This window comes from Drosophila gunungcola, assembly GCF_025200985.1.
Source record: "Drosophila gunungcola strain Sukarami chromosome 2L unlocalized genomic scaffold, Dgunungcola_SK_2 000007F, whole genome shotgun sequence".
In the NCBI taxonomy this organism is placed as follows: domain Eukaryota; kingdom Metazoa; phylum Arthropoda; class Insecta; order Diptera; family Drosophilidae; genus Drosophila; species Drosophila gunungcola.
In genome coordinates, this window is record NW_026453162.1 from 3431320 (window position 1) to 3447068 (window position 15749).

The 15749-nt window shown below is 40.0% G+C and overlaps 3 protein-coding genes across 5 annotated transcripts; 2 read left to right on the top strand and 1 right to left on the bottom strand.

The window, feature by feature from the left end:
* The first annotated feature begins 1601 nt into the window (after positions 1 to 1601).
* Positions 1602 to 2817, top strand: LOC128253153 (uncharacterized). Its single transcript, XM_052981363.1, has one exon. It carries the CDS (start codon positions 1639 to 1641, stop codon positions 2764 to 2766), a length of 1128 nt encoding a protein of 375 aa, XP_052837323.1. The 5' UTR covers positions 1602 to 1638; the 3' UTR covers positions 2767 to 2817.
* A 7601-nt stretch (positions 2818 to 10418) lies between these two features.
* On the bottom strand, positions 10419 to 14193 carry LOC128253169 (mpv17-like protein). Of its 3 annotated transcripts, XM_052981388.1 has the most exons (5): positions 13321 to 13985; positions 11063 to 11211; positions 10926 to 11008; positions 10693 to 10875; positions 10419 to 10639 (listed from the first exon to the last, which is right to left on the bottom strand). In XM_052981388.1, the coding sequence occupies exons 1-5, from the start codon at positions 13413 to 13415 to the stop codon at positions 10481 to 10483; spliced, it is 669 nt and encodes a 222-aa protein (XP_052837348.1). In that variant the 5' UTR covers positions 13416 to 13985; the 3' UTR covers positions 10419 to 10480. The 3 variants fall into 3 exon arrangements, with proteins under 3 accessions (XP_052837348.1, XP_052837349.1, XP_052837347.1); XM_052981389.1 differs by lacking the exons at positions 10419 to 10639; positions 10693 to 10875; positions 10926 to 11008; positions 11063 to 11211; positions 13321 to 13985 and adding exons at positions 12304 to 12555; positions 12621 to 12886; positions 12966 to 13138; positions 14001 to 14193; XM_052981387.1 differs by lacking the exons at positions 10419 to 10639; positions 10693 to 10875; positions 10926 to 11008; positions 11063 to 11211 and adding exons at positions 12304 to 12555; positions 12621 to 12886; positions 12966 to 13138 and having other exon boundaries at positions 13321 to 13652.
* On the top strand, positions 10636 to 12329 carry LOC128253165 (trypsin-1). The gene is made up of 2 exons (XM_052981382.1): positions 10636 to 11845; positions 11905 to 12329. The coding sequence occupies exons 1-2, from the start codon at positions 11366 to 11368 to the stop codon at positions 12271 to 12273; spliced, it is 849 nt and encodes a 282-aa protein (XP_052837342.1). The 5' UTR covers positions 10636 to 11365; the 3' UTR covers positions 12274 to 12329.
* Positions 14194 to 15749: the final 1556 nt, after the last annotated feature.

Here is a 15749-nt window from a genome sequence, read left to right on the forward strand (position 1 = left end):
ACTTAATATTAAATTAAAAAATAAAGAGTTAGTAAATTTTATTTGAAACAATTTTTTTAATTTATTGATTTTTGTTTATTAAATTTATAAACAACAATTTATCTATTTATTGCCTTTGCATTGCGATAACAACTCGGTCAGACGTAGTATGAAAAAATTTACACTTAACATTAGTTAAGTAAGAGATCTATTAAAAACACTTAAATAACAAAAAATAAAAATCGTATGACTTTCCGAAAGGTAGAGCCTACGCCCCTCAGCTTCCAACATTTTTAAGTGCAAGTCGAGCTTTTATAGAACTTTAACGATTGTACGATTTTTCTTGGTTCCAGAAAATGTTTGATGACTTTTTGTTCTACAATTTGGCCCTCATATATTTGAGCAAAATGTTGGCATATGCTTGCATGAAATCGTCCTAGATTTAAGGAAAATTCATCTTTTAAAGAAAGTTAGCCTAAAAAAAATTCTATGACGATTTTTCTAATATTAAGTCCCAATTTTTCTTGTTATAAGAAAATGTTCCCTTTAAATATGGGCGATTTCATTTCAAATTATTTTTATGAGTGTATAGGCAAAATCGGTATTACATCCAAATCAATTGATTTTCTGTAATCAGCAGCGGTTTTCTTGATTTTTTCTTTGGGTTTGGATCAAAATCTTGTATAACTTGACCAATGCCAAATTTGTCATGTTGCAGTTGGAATCAAATTTGCGCCATTATTTAGAACATCCAAGCCATTTTCAAGTTAAAAAAGTTGCGACATTTTTCTTCATGTTAAACTCACAAACAATTGTTTTGTATTGGTTTGGTATATTTGGAAATCTCTTGCTGAAATTGCTTAATTACCTGATATATTATATTTCAGCCTAACAGACGACCTGTTAGATTTAAACAGCCTAGGCGTTTGTGAAATGCGATGAATAAGTGATGGATATGCCATTGGTCCCTATAGGAAGTAATAATGTATTTTATTTGTTTTTTTTTTCGATCAACTTCCGTTCGTCAATGTGCATTTTGCTTTCGAGTGGCCAGGCTTATACCGGCTTGAAGCCAAGTCAGTCACAGTCACGCTCCGCGGAAAAATCAGGAACCTCATGCTTATGTTTCGCTTCCGTTTGCTTATTTCGAGCACGTAAGAGAACAATTTGAATAAATAATAAAGAAAGCAACGCAACAACAAAGTAACACAAAGTCATTGGCCTCCAAGTGAGTTTATTGGGACTCTTGAACCAGTGATTAAATGGGACACCTGTCGATTAAGTCTTACCAGAATTGGGTTAGATGTGGGTTTTGCAAAGCTCAAGTTGCAGTTTAAATTTCCTCATTCCACTGATCCATTTAACAGCTAGTTGGCTTACAAGCACTTTTGCTACCCTTTCCTCTAAAGATTTCATGATTTCGGGAAAATACATTTTGAATTGGCTGGTTAAATTGAAATTGAGCAGCTTATATATAAAATAATATTTTAATGCCAGACGTCGTGGTTCTTGAGTAAACTATTATGCCCCGTCAGAAGGTATCAGTTGCTGACCTTGCACTAATCCGCCGTATTTCTGGAAGCTCTAGCTGACAGTGGCAGCAATTCGACTTGGTAGTTGGAATTAAGAGTTTGCCTCGCGAGGTTAAAGCGTCGCAAAATGCTGCACTCCACAAGTAGATCGTTGACTCTGAGCCTGCTGGCGATGGCTTTCGCTCTGCCCAAAATGTCCACCTCTGCCCAAAAGGAGGGCGGGTCGAATACGATTGCGGCACCGGGTGAGCCCCTCTACTACATGATGGCGGACCGGGGACCTTTGGTGGCCCCAAACGAGCCTCTAAAGCGAACGAACCGCTCGCTACTCAAGTGGTGGGATGACCTCTTTCCCCGCAACAATAACTGCTGCAACAACAATGTGCTGTACCCACCAACTCCGGTTTCCAACGCGGCCGCCGTTGCCAACAACTGCAATGGCCTCCAGCTCGAGGATCTGGATCCCTTCAAGCAGCTGAAGCTGTTCAAGAAACTCCCCGATCTCTTCCCCTCCCCCACTCCCTGTGGCCAGTGTGCCGGAGGCTGTGGTCAGTCGCCGCAGCCCCAGAACAGCTATGTGGCACCTCCGAGTTCTTCCTACGGCGCTGACGGCTATGGAGGCTTGCCCAACGGAGGGTATGTCTCACCCAACCCCGAGTACAATGGTCCCGGAGATGGCAATGCGGGCTACGTGGCACCACCAGCTCCATCTTACGAAGCCTCTGCCCCACCTGCTCCTTCATACGAAGCCTCTGCGCCACCTGCTCCTTCATACGAAGCCTCTGCGCCACCTGCTCCTTCTTACGAAGCTCCTGCGCCACCTGCTCCTAATTATGACAACACTCCTGCCCCACTGGCTCCCAGCTACGATCCGCCGGCACCCAGCTACACCCAGCCTGGAAGCACCTCCGAGGTCTATGGCAAGACGCCAGAGTACAGCCAAGCCGCACAGCCGAATTACGTTGGGTCCCCGCCGGCACAAATCGTTTACCAACCCATAATCTACCTGTCCACTCCACTGCCATCGAAACCGGCCACTCAGGTGGAATATATCAGCCAGGCAGTACCATCACCACAACCGGCTGCCGTTTACGAATCGCCTCCGCCATCTGCCCCGCCCACGCCCGCCTATGCCACGCCCTCCTGCCAAACGCCCATCCGCCTGTCCCTGATGGATCAGCCGTTCCGAGTGGCCCCGGAACTTTTCGAGGAATACAACTATCGCCTGGCCTTGGGCCCCCAATATGTCTTGTAGTTTACGAATCGCTGATGGTTGAACATTCTGTAAATAAAAACCTTATAATGATTTCTGGTTTGCATGGTGTATAGGGTTCATTAAAATATATTTATAAATTTTAAAATAGCGCCTTGATGTGAGGCTTAGCCAAAATCTTTCTGCATAAGAATTTATAAAAGTATTACTAATTTATGAACCCAAAACAATAACTTAGTAGATTCCAATATTAATATATTTTACGTGCTGATAAATCACAGTGTGTTACATTTTAGTTACTATTTACTATTTTTATATTCAAATTGAGAAGGTTCAAAGTTACGTAAATACAAAAAAAAATTTATTTATATATTTGACACAAAGGACAATACAACAAAAATAATACTTTGAATTTAGTATACAATATTTTTGCAAGTTGCGTACAAAGCTTTTTATATAAAATTTTATTTCTGTAGGTAAGATTAATTCAAAATTAGGGAGAAAAGAAATTTTGAACAAAAACATCAATGTTAATTAATAGACATTACCATTTACACACAATTCCGAAATTAAGACAGTTTTTCTCTACCCTATCTGCTAAGGTATGAAAAAATAACCTAGCGGTGTTTCTTTGTCCCAAACGAACGAGTATTCTTCATTTATGAAGAAAGCCGTGCAAATTACTCACACTAAGAAGTGCGAGCACTTTGCTTGTATTGTTGTCAATGTAGTCCGACAGATGGCGCCAGCTGAAACCCGAATGTTTTCTGGGATAGAACTTATAATATTTTGAATTTTGTTAGCTGAGTAACTGGTATCTAATAGTCGGGGAACTCAACTAAACCGTTTCTTCTTGTTTTTCTTGAAAAAAAAAATAAAATAAAAAATGTAATAATGAAGGGAATTTCGATTTAATTTTTCGCAGCTTTATATTTCTTGTTGTAAAATATTTATTTTCGTTTCAACCGTCAATTCAGTACACATTACAAAAATAAAATTCACGCTACAGTTAAAGATCGTTGACTTCGTTGATCGTTGCAAGATACAGTGTAGACGTTGTCTAGGGTTTCAGTTTGTAAAATACAAATTGCTCCCATGGAAAGATTAAAAAAAAAACATAAAAAAAACCTCTCTATTTTTATACCCTTGCAGAGGTTATTATAATTTCAGTCAGAAGTTTGCAACGCAGTGAAGGAGACATTTCAGACCCTATAAAGTATGTAGATTCTTGATCAGCACCACTAGGAGAGTCGTTCTAGCCATGTTTTAACACAAACTAGTCTCTTAGTTTTAAAGCTATCTGCAGGAAACGTTCCCAAAAGTTGTCTTCCTGTTACAGGTAGTACATAAGTCGGAACGAGCCGGATCGGACGACTGTAGCATATAGCTCCCATAAGAACAATCGGAAAAACAAATGAAAATTTGTTGTTTCTTAATTTTTGCTTTGGTTCTTCGAGATGTAGAAATGGGTAAATATTTCAGAGCTACGGTTTAAATTTCATGAAAATCGGACGACTATATCAATAGCTCCCATGAGAACGGTATATTAAAAAAAATTTTTTTTTTTAAATTACCTTTCCTATTTTTGTTTTTATACCCTTGCAGAGGGTATTATAATTTCAGTCAGAAGTTTGCAAAGCAGTGAAGGAGACATTTCCGACCCTATAATGTATATATATCTTGATCAGTATCACTAGGCGAGTCGATCTAGCCATGTCCGTCTGTCCTTCTGTCCGTCTGTCCGTCCGTTTCTACGCAAACTAGTCTCTCAGTTTTAAAGCTGAATGAAACTTTCCCAAAACTTGTCTTTCTATTGCAGGTAGTATATAAGTCGGAACGAGCCGGATCGGACGACTATAGCATATAGCTATTTTTATATAAATAAAAAAAATTATAACTTTGCTGTTTTCTAATTTTTTTTTTTAGTTCTTCGACATATAGTAATGGTTAAATATTTTAGAATTACGGTTTAAATTACAACAAAATCGGACGACTATATCATACAGCTCCCATAGAAATAGTAAAATATATAAAATAACTATCTAATAATTGAGCTGCATATCATAGCTTCAATGTTTTTAGACATAAACGCAAGTAAATCATAATTTTAATGTTTTCTAAACGTTTAGTTCTTACAATAGCTTGAAGGGTATATGAACTTCGGCTTGCGAAGTTTGCTTTCTTTCTTGTTTTTTTTAATTTCTATTGGAAATAAATAATCTGATAGTTTCGATTCACGATTTTAATTTAATTCAAAACGGAAAACGAATTCATATAGCTGTCATAGGAACAATCGAATAATTAGGCTGAAATCATAAATGTTTTTAAGCTATACGCATAAAAATCGTCAGTAAAGTGTTTTCAAGAACATTTAATTTTTACAATAGCTGCCTATCTTGAATAATTTTTTTTAAATTCTTTTAAACATAGTAATGGTTTAAAATTTCAGAATTACGCTCTTAATTAAGTAGCGATTGAAAAAGGGTAAGTTTCCAATAATATCGAGCAATAGTATCTGCAAGATACGAATCTATTCTTAGCCTATTGTCTGCCTGTTTGTACAGTTGCGTGGTGAACTTATCTGCATGGGCTGGAAAAATTGGTTGGGGCTTCCCATGTCATCCGCATGCCTTTTAGTACATTTCTCCCTTTTTCCAATCCCTCGACAACAAATTGTGCCTGCAAGCAGCTGAAATCAGTCAGTTGGTCTTTCGTTCGCCGTCTGTTTTTTTTTTCTGCTTCTCTGTTTTCGTTTTCGAATTCAAATTCCATGACAAATTACAAACAATAAACCAAGGCCAGACTTCCTCATGTATGCGGGAAACAGGCTGCCTGTAAAATGTGATAATCACCCAGTGATTAGAGCTATCCTAGCCCAAAGCCAACACACCGTGGCCATGACCATGACCAAGTGAAAGTAGCACCCTGCACAACTAACAATATTGTGAGGCGAACCGCACCCATATAGTCATTACTAGTGGTATCCGCCCGCCGCGGACGCTTCCTCATTTTGCATGTGGCACGCATTCCTCTTTTGCGGGCGATCATGGCGTGATAGTTTACATAATCTTTAATCGCCGTTGAGCGGGCGAGAAATATGACTAATTACTCAGCGGTCAGTCTTCGGCAAGATTGTTGCACAGCCCTCTTATGTGAAAACACTCATAACGTTTTTATACCCTGGCAGGGGGTATTATAATCTTAAATAAAAGATTTCAACGCAGTGAAGGAGACACTTCCGAACCTAAAAATATAAACATTCTTGACTCTCACCAGGAGTCTCTCAGTTTTAAAGCCATTTGAATAAAACTTTCCCAATAGTAATCTTTCTATCGATGTTTCGATTTTAGTCAGAACGTTCCGTATCGGATTAATTATAACTTCGCTGCTATTTAATTTATCGAAAACAAGAAAGGAAGCAAACTTCGGCAAGCCGAAGTTTATATACCCTTACAGCTATTGCAAGAATTAAATATTTTTGAAAACAAAAAAAATTATGATTTACTTGCGTATATGTCTAAAAACATTGAAGCAATGATGATTTGCTCATTATTAGGTAGTTATTTTATATAATGTTATTATTTCTATTGGAGCTATATGATATAGTCGTCCTATTTTGATGAAATTTTAACCGTAATTCTGAAATATTTATCCATTACTATATGTCGAAGAACTTATAAAAAAATTTAGAAACACCAAAGTTATAATTTTTTTTTATTTACTTTTATGATTGTTCCTATGGGAGCTATATGCTATAGTCGTCCGATTTTGATGAAATTTAAACCGTAATTCTGAAATATTTATCCATTACTATATCTCGAAGAACTAAAAAAAAATTAAAAAACAGAAAAGTTATAATTTTTTTTCATTTATTTTTCCGATTGTTCCTATGGGAGCTATATGCTATAGTCGTCCGATCAGGCTCGCTCCGACTTATATACTACCTGCAATAGAAAGACAACTTTTGGGAAAGTTTCATGCAGATAGCTTAAAAACTGAGAGACTAGTTTGCATATAAACGGACGGACAGACGGACAGACGGACATGGCTAGATCGACTCTACTAGTGATGCTGATCAAGAATATATACTTTATAGGGTCGGAAACGTCTCCTTCACTGCGTTGCAAACTTCTGACTGAAATTATAATACCCTCTGCAAGGGTATAAAAACATCTTAACGAGGTAAAAAAGTCGTGAGGATCGCACCTTCAACGTACAACATTTTTTAAATTAAATTTTGTGTCGAAAAATGAATAAACATTCGACTAAATGCCATGTCCGTCTGTCCGTCCGTTTCTAAGCAAACTAGTCTCTCAGTTTAAAAGCTATCTGCATGAAACTTCACCAAAAGTTGTCTTTTTATTGCAGGATCTGGATCGGACGACTATAGCATATAGCTCCCATAGGAACAATCGGAAAAATAAATTTAACAAAATTATAACTTTTCTGTTTTTTATTTTTTTTTTAGGTTCTTCGACATATAGTAATGGTTAAATATTTCAGAGTTACGGTTTAAATTTCATCAAAATCAGACGACTATATCATATAGCTCCCATGGAAACAATAAAAATATATAAATTTTTTTTTTAAATGTTACTTTTTTATTTTTTTTTTAAATTCTTTTTGGCTTATTAATAATTTGACAGTTCAGAATTACGCTTTTAATTTTATTAAAATCGGAAAACGATATCATGAAGCTGCCATATCGAATAATTAGGCTAAAAATTATCATAGCTTCAATGTTTTTAAACACATACGCAAATAAATCATAATTTTAATGTTTTCAAGAATATTTAGTTTTTGCAATAGCTGCAAGGGTATATGAACTTCGGCTGGCCGAAGTTTGCTTCCTTTCTAATAATAAATCTGTAGCTGTACAAAAGCAATAAAAAAAGTCGTTATTTTGGGTAAAAAAAATTCATTTTTAAATTCTACCAAATGGACGATTTTTCACCAATCCAAAAGTTTGTAGGTAGAACCCATTTAAGATGATTAAGTGTTAATTTAAAACCGATCGGTCAGCTTGTAGTCGAGTTATGATGTCAGCCGTTTTCAAAAATGTCGTTTCGAGATAAACGCGGTTAAAGTTTTAGGTGCAACGGTACATGTCTGCGAGTGGTCGCTCTTAATAACGCTGCCATTCAAATACTATTTTAGGCACGATCTTGGCACTTTCACAGGATGTTTTTGAAATTATATGCAATCGATTAGGCAAAAGAAAAAAGCGATTGATTTAAAAACAAGAAAGGAAGCAAACTTTGGCAAGTCGAAGTTCATATACCCTTGCAGCTAATGCAAAAATTAAATATTCTTAAAAATATTAAAATTATGATTTTCTTGCGTATATGTTTAAAAACATTGAAGCCATGATGATTTGCAGCTCAATTATTCGATAGTTTTTATGGCAGCTATGTATATGATCACCTCATCCGACTTTAATAAAATTAAAAGCGTAATTCTGAACTGTCAAATTAACAATTAGTCAAAAAGAATTTAAAAAAAAAATACAAAAAAAAAGTTAAATTCCCATTACAGCTTTATGTTATAGTCGTCCGATTTTGATGAAATTTAAACCGTAATTCTGAAATATTTAACTATTACTATATCCCGAAGAACAAAAAAAATTAAAAAACACCAAAGTTATAATTTTTTTTATTTATTTTTCCGATTGTTCCTATGTGAGCTATATGCTATAGTCGTCCGATCCGGCTTGTTCCGACTTATATACTACCTGCAATAGAAAGACAACTTTTGGGAAAGTTTCATGCAGATAGCTTTAAAACTGAGAGACTAGTTTGCATAGAAACGGACGGATAGACTGACAGGCGGACATGGCTAGATCGACTCTCCTTGTGATGCTGATCTAGAATATATATACTTAATAGGCTCGGAAATGTCTCCTTCACTGCATTTCAAACTTTGATTAAAATTATAATACGCTTTGCAAGTTGGCGTTTTTGTTGCTTAATTATAACCGAAAACGATTTTTTGGAAACATGTGTTATATACCAAAAGTGAGGAAATCTCAAGGGCTATAAACGAAAAAAGAAAAAACAAAATCTTTAGGGCCGTTTTTATATATTTTGCTAAAAAAAAATCTAAAACATAAAATAAAAATTAAAATTAATCTTAAACTGCTGTATTTAAACCAATTAAGTTAAGGCAATGTGATAAACATTTGACAATACCTTTTTAACACGTGTTTTAAACAAACCCGATCGGAAGAGCTCCAATTTAAAAAATGTCACTATGTTAATTTCACCGTCCTTCCCTGGACCATTTAATTTTCACAACGTTTTGGTATGTAAAACCTTTTCTTTGTGCAATACCGAAAAAAAATTTTAAATGTTGTAAATATATTAATAAGTTTTCGTCACAAAATAAAATGAAATCGTTAGTGGCGTTTTCAAAAAAAACTCGCTATAATGTGAATGAGGAAACCAGTTTTTAGGTATAATTTTGTAATTATTTAACTTTAAGAAATTATGCCAAGGAAACAGAAATAGCCCTTAAAATACCTGCTCAACGATATATAGTACGTGCCCGTAGCGTCGTTTGGAAGTTGTGGGCGTGTGAAGTCTATATTTTTAGCCGTTTTCCCGTTAAACTAGCGGGCTTCCACAAAGTAATAGAAAAAACGTTCTTTAGCGCAAGCTGTTTAATCCTGTAAAGAGGGTTTAAGACCCTAAATCAAAAATTTTACCGTGCAAATAACTTAAAGGACATACGTCGTAATTTGAAAAATGCTCTAAACATCTTATTTGTTGAAAATCTTTTGAATGGATTATCGGATTGAGATGACCTAGGCGTCATTGGACGCGTATTTAAAGCCAAAATACAACAGTGCTCCGATATAAGAATACAATTTTTACGCACTTTCACCCCCATTACTCCGAAACCAAACAACTTTCTTTCGATTCTTTCCTGATTTCGAACATTGCGGCTATATATAGCAGTGACCTTGAATCCCCTTTTTTTATAGCAATATCTTGCAAAATATGACCAAAATAGTTTGCTTTTTAGCAGTCATTTTAAAATGTCGGGCCGATCTGGCAACATTACCTAGATAGGGAGGAGCAAACTATCTTAACGCTTATCGAAAAACAACGCGTTCGTGAATGCTATCATAATATTATCGGTTTCGTGAATGTTGTCGATATCCAAAATATATATGCAGGCAAAATTCAACAATTTTTTGTAACAATAATCGTGCGATGCCCTCTTCTCTTCCTGCACCATTTCAGCAAAAAAAAAACTTAGCAAAAAGAAGATAATACCAAAAATGAAACAATTTTTAACAATAATTATAAATATTATACAACAAAATAAAAAACATTAATAATAAAAACCATTTGCAAATAATACCAAAATTAAAACTTCAAAAACCATAACGTAAATTAAAATAGAAAAAAATGTTATTCGAATGTATGCTGATATTATGTCAGAGAAAAACAACATTTTATCAAGCGGCAACCGTTAGAAAAGCCATAAACCTCAAATATAGGGAATTTAGCAAAAGTTTTGTAAAACATCGATAAAAGTGCGCTCATTTTAAAATGACGGCTTGAAGGCAAGCCACAGCTGTTCAGATCAGGTGTTATCGGATGTCGGATGTGCTCTGAGGACACAACTATCGCAACAACAGACGCAGTGGGGACAGCACATAATACACAAATGTACAGACAGCGCTAGTGTGACCGCAGGTAAACTAATTATGTTATTTTAACTACCAATATATTTTAAAACAACACGATTACTAAATAGCGCCTTCCACCTCGTGGTGCTCCAGGTGCTTCATGTACGCTAAGAAACAGGTCCAACACAGGCTGCAGGCACTAATGAAGGGCACGCGATTGCGCTCGGGGACCAGGGTGAAGTTGATGGTGGCCACCAAAGGCCATACGGACAGTGCCACCTTTGGAGAATGAATTTCACAGCTGTTTTCAATCGGACTCCACTCAAAAATACCTTGTAGGTGGGCAGGAACTTCTTGCCGACCTCGGCCACCGCCTCCTCCACCGTCTTGGACTCCAGCAAGCTCATGATAAAGTAAAAGCATGTCATGGCGCCCGGGGTGTAAGAGATCGACTCAACCGCCGCCTTGATGACGCCCGTCCTCAACGACGTCTGCGGCCACATGGCGCTGGAGATCTGCGGAGGACTGGAAATGGAACAACGCTGGCACGGACACAGTTACCCACCTTGACCCAGCCGTAGAGAGTGGGCGCCACGAAGAGTCCGCCGTACATGCTGAACCGGAGCACGCGCCACCAGTCGTAGGTGCCTGCAAGATAAAAGGATGAAAATGTCCAGCTAGCTGACAGTTGACCGGACTCACCCCAGCGCCTGCCCTCCACGGTCTGCTGGATGAGACTGCCAGTGGGCCAGATCAGGCTGTAAGATATCATGCCGCGCATTATCGGGTAGCGGGTGACGAACACCTTGAGGTTCTGCCACAGCAGTGGGCCCGTCATCGCAATCTCGGACCTGCGGAGTCGCAATCGCGCGGTTGGCATATCATTAGCATGGCTAATAGGTCCCGCCCGCAACTGCATGGCCAGCTCGTCCCAACACAACACATATATACGGGCCCATAGTTCCCTATAAATTGCCCTGCTCTTCTAGCGGGCCGCACACAAACATGGCTCCGTCCGAAAGGCTAGCGCTGCTGCTCCTGGCCACCTGCACCATCCTTGCAAGAGCCTCCGGGGATAATGGAAAGATCGTAAACGGCACAACCGCCGCCCCGGGGGAGTTACCCTTTGTGGTCTCGCTGCGCCGGTCGAAAAGTGGTCACCACTCCTGCGGCGCCACGCTGCTGAACTCGGACTGGATCCTGACCGCCGCTCACTGCGTGCGCAGCTCCTCTCCCGAGCAGCTTGACCTGCAGTACGGCAGCCAGAGCCTGGCGCGTAACTCCAGCCAGCTGGTCCGCGTGGCCGCGATCTTCGTCCACCCAGGCTACGAGCCGCAGGACAAGTACGTCAACGACATCGCCTTGCTTCAGCTGGCGCAATCCGTCACTCTTACCAAGCGTGTCCAGCCAGTGCGATTGCCAGAGCCTCATCAAGTCACGCCCGGAAACGCCAGTGCCGTTCTCGCGGGCTGGGGTCTGAATGCGGTGGGAAAGTTGGTCAGCCCTCGGGGGATCCATTAGTAATCTATCTCCTTCAATTTCAGACTGGCGGTTTGGTCCAGCGGGATCTGCAGAAAGTCCAACTGCAAGTGTTCAGCGATGCGGAGTGCAGCGAGCGCCACCAGACCCAGCTGCACGGAACCCAGATCTGCGCGGGATTGCCTGAGGGCGGAAAGGGCCAGTGCAGCGGCGACTCCGGCGGTCCGCTGCTCCTCACTGGCACCGACACCCAGGTGGGAATCGTATCCTGGAGCATCAAGCCCTGCGCCCGACCACCTTTCCCAGGCGTCTTTACCGAGGTTTCCGCCTACGTGGACTGGATCGTAGAGACGGTGGGCAGCTCCAAGACGCCATCTTCGCTGTGGGTGGGCCAGCTGATCGTGGGTCGCTCACCACCTGGTCTAACCAGCTGAAGGACTCTGCTAGCCCCATTAAAATACCGATTCAAGTACGCTAACGCTATCTAATTCATCAATTGGTCTAGGGGACACACAACATGTAACGAAAACGACTATTGGAAGCAACTATGAACAGGGCAGACCCGCAGAATCCGACGGCTCCTCGTGGCGTGTCTTCATGTAGGCCAGGAAGATGGTCCACATCAGACTGCAGATGCTTACGAACACCACGCGGTTGTGCTCAGGCACCAACGAAAAGTTGATGGTCTGCAGAAAGGGCCAGATGCACACGCCGACCTGGATTGTTAGTAATGAGATGGCTGTAAGCGAAGGGGAGTAGCGAGGAGCTGAATAGGCGTTACCTTGTACGTGGGCGCCGCCTTTTCCTTCGTCTCGTCCACGGCCTCGGTGAAGGTCTTCAGTTCCAGGAGGCTCATGCCCATGAAAAAGCTGACGCAGGCGAAGGGTCCGTAGGATAGCTGCTCCGTGATGGCCTTAACGATGCCCGTGCGCAGATTGGTCTGTGGCCACATGGCGCTGGTGAGCCGCACCCAACCGTACAGAGTGGGCGCCACGTACAGGGCTCCGAACAGGCTGAAGCGGAGCGCCCTGGCCCAGTCGTAGTCTCCTGCGAATCGTTAGCGTAGGAGTGGTTATGTGGGCGGAGCAGGAGGTGGTTATGGATGCGATGCGGAGGGGATACTTACGGATCTTGCGTCCCTCCAGCGCCTGCTGAATCAGGCTGCCCGCGGGCCACATGACCGCGTACGTGAGCGCTCCCTTGGCCATTGGATGCAGCTTTCCACCGCTGAGCCCGCGTCGCCACTGGCTCACCGACGCCTGGAACAGCTTAACAGCCTGCGGCACCATCACATTAATCCTGGCCAGAACGGAGAACGGAGCAAATCTTCAGCTATTGCCCAACCCAAGCAAACAACGACAACAACAACAAAACAACAACAACGACGTCGAGAAAGCAAGAGTCTTTCTACCTATTCCAAGGGACTGACCGCGAGGGGCGGGAGTCCTGAGCTGGCCATGGTCAAGTTGGAGGATACTTGCTGTGAATTATGGGGATCTCGATGCCGATATTCGCTTTCGCCAAACGCCGCACTGAAACTAGCCGTGCGATGAGAGCAGATTCTAAATTCGAACATGGCATTCGGCGGGATGCACAATTATTAGGCTTCGGGGAGCATTTCTTCGCAACGATCTTGACCCTCAGCCGAGTGAGCGGGAGAGGGCGACAATATTTGCAGCCTTGGCTGCGAGGCACCTGTTGGTGGGAGGAGTGCAGCCAATGCAAGTCCCAACACATTGCACTTTTACCAGGGGCGGATCTACTTATGTATGTAGGCTTTTGGGGGAACTTTCGTAAACTGGGGATGCGATAATGATGAAATTTATTTCAATATTTCGTTTTAATATCTGTGTTACTGACAAAATATATCCTCAAACCATATAACACTAGCCATACCCCTAGCCCTACATCGATCCGCTCCTGACTCTCAAGCAATGCGAACAAGAGCGCAATGGCAAGAGAGAAGGTGTGCGCAAGGACTTTATGTAACAGAGAGAGGAATCTCCCACCCGATGAATGAATGGAAAATAACGGCACGTTTGGCTCTCCGCCAGTCACTATGCAAACAGATTACGACGCTTGTAAACGAGAGCGTGACAGATTTAATTCCCGCTTTTGCGGTTGTTGTTTTGCTGCCGTTGTTCGTTGAGTAGTTACTTACTTAAAAGTTATATTAGGACGGGGTCGGGTGACGGGAATGGGGCCTGGTTCCGCTCTAGTCTAACTTATTGGAATTATAGTTTGTACTATGGTTACGCACGGCGTCCGCATCTCGCGCCCTTCTCCGTGTTCTGGACTTCCGTATCTCGTATATGACTGATGTGACGGCCCCAAACCAAATCGAAAAACAAAATGTTTTGCTAAAGTCAGCTGTTCGAGATTATCGTGGGGAGCTTTCGCAGAGCTTTTTACTGAGTAGGGTTAACCGTGTGGTTTTTAAAAAAAAGCTTTTCTTGGCCTTTAATTTTATGATTAGGTCTCGATTCCAGTCCTCTAAAAGTGTGTTATTGTATTAAAAGACATAGTTTTACCCATTTTCATTTTGGATGTTTCTTAAAATCTCCTGGCTTGCAACAAATCAGCTCCGATTTCAAAGTAATTTGCTTTAAAAATCTTTTGGCTAAATTCTTTAATAATCTATGTTAAAATCTTAATGGGAACTCTTTTTAGATTTTGTGCCATTTATTTTAATTTAAAAAATAATGGCCTTGCACAAAAGTTACCCAAAGCCTAAACCTCATTAATACCTTAGATTTGATCAAAAGTTTTTAAAAAAAAGAGAATCTGTAATATTAAAAGTGGCGAACTTTTACTTAACTTTTAAAATGCGAAACACTTCGATTTTACCAAAACCGTTTGAACGAAAACTCAAAAACCTTTATGAAAACCGGGCCCTCGAAAATGAGGTGGCCTATTTGACACAGGTTTGTAGACTAGTCGCATCATTGCACTATGGGGCCAACAACCACATTCATTGGCCAAAAACCCATTTTTTAAAAAGTTTTAATAAGTATAAAAAAAAACAGTTTTAAAGCGTTCCAATAAGATTTTGCAGCAAGAATTTATTGGTGGTGTTTTAAGTGTTTTACCGGTTGAAATGTATCCCGTTGTCCATGATATTAAGTGTAATAATGAGTTTTCTATCAAGTTTTTTACAACCTTGTAGAGGGTATTATAATATTAGTCAAAAGTTTGCAACGCAGTGAAGGAGACATTTCTGACTACAAAAAGTATATATATTATTGATCAGCATCACTAGGGGATTAAGTCATGTTCGTCTGTCCGTCCGTTTCTTTGCAAACTATTCTCTCAGTTTTAAATCTATCTGCATGAAACTTTTCCAAAAGTTGTCTTTCTATAGATAGTATATAAGTCGGAACGAGCCGGATCGGATGAGTGTATCATATAACTCCCATTGCAAAAATCGGAAACAACGAAAACAAATTATAACTTTGCTGTTTTTGATTTTTTTTTAGTTCTTCAAGGCATAGTTATAATTTTTTATTTTAAAATCCGGACGGATATAACATATAGCTCCCATGGAAGCAATCGAAATTTAGCAAAAAATTAATTTTAAAACAAATTTAATTTTAAATAAATCGGAAAACAATATCATATAGCTGCCATATGAACGAATGAATACTTGAGCTAAAAGTCATCATAGATACAATGTTTTTAACCATATACGCATACAAATCCAAACTTAGATGTTTTAAGGAATATTTAGTTTTTGCAAAGCTGCAAGGGTATATAAACTTCGGATTATCCAAGTTTGCTTTCTTTCTTGTTTTATTTATAAAACTATCGGTTGACTAGATCAAGAAAGAGAGTACAGCGGAGTCCACTTCTAAAACCTATTAAGATTTGTAGAGTATTTAATTCTTGATCAAATTTATGTTGGTATAATCGC

What these genes read in the sequence shown, in the direction of transcription:
- LOC128253169 (XM_052981387.1), bottom strand. Translation starts at nt 13,415, where the DNA reads ATGTTCGAATTTAGAATCTGCTCTCATCGCACGGCTAGTTTCAGTGCG. An exon ending in CGAGATCCCCATAATTCACA is followed by an intron (nt 13,139 to 13,320) that starts GCAAGTATCCTC and finishes CGTTCTGGCCAG; the next exon opens with GATTAATGTGATGGTGCCGC. An exon ending in GCTGGAGGGACGCAAGATCC is followed by an intron (nt 12,887 to 12,965) that starts GTAAGTATCCCC and finishes AACGATTCGCAG; the next exon opens with GAGACTACGACTGGGCCAGG.
- LOC128253153 (XM_052981363.1), top strand. Translation starts at nt 1,639, where the DNA reads ATGCTGCACTCCACAAGTAGATCGTTGACTCTGAGCCTGCTGGCGATG.
- LOC128253165 (XM_052981382.1), top strand. Translation starts at nt 11,366, where the DNA reads ATGGCTCCGTCCGAAAGGCTAGCGCTGCTGCTCCTGGCCACCTGCACC. An exon ending in CGGGCTGGGGTCTGAATGCG is followed by an intron (nt 11,846 to 11,904) that starts GTGGGAAAGTTG and finishes CTTCAATTTCAG; the next exon opens with ACTGGCGGTTTGGTCCAGCG.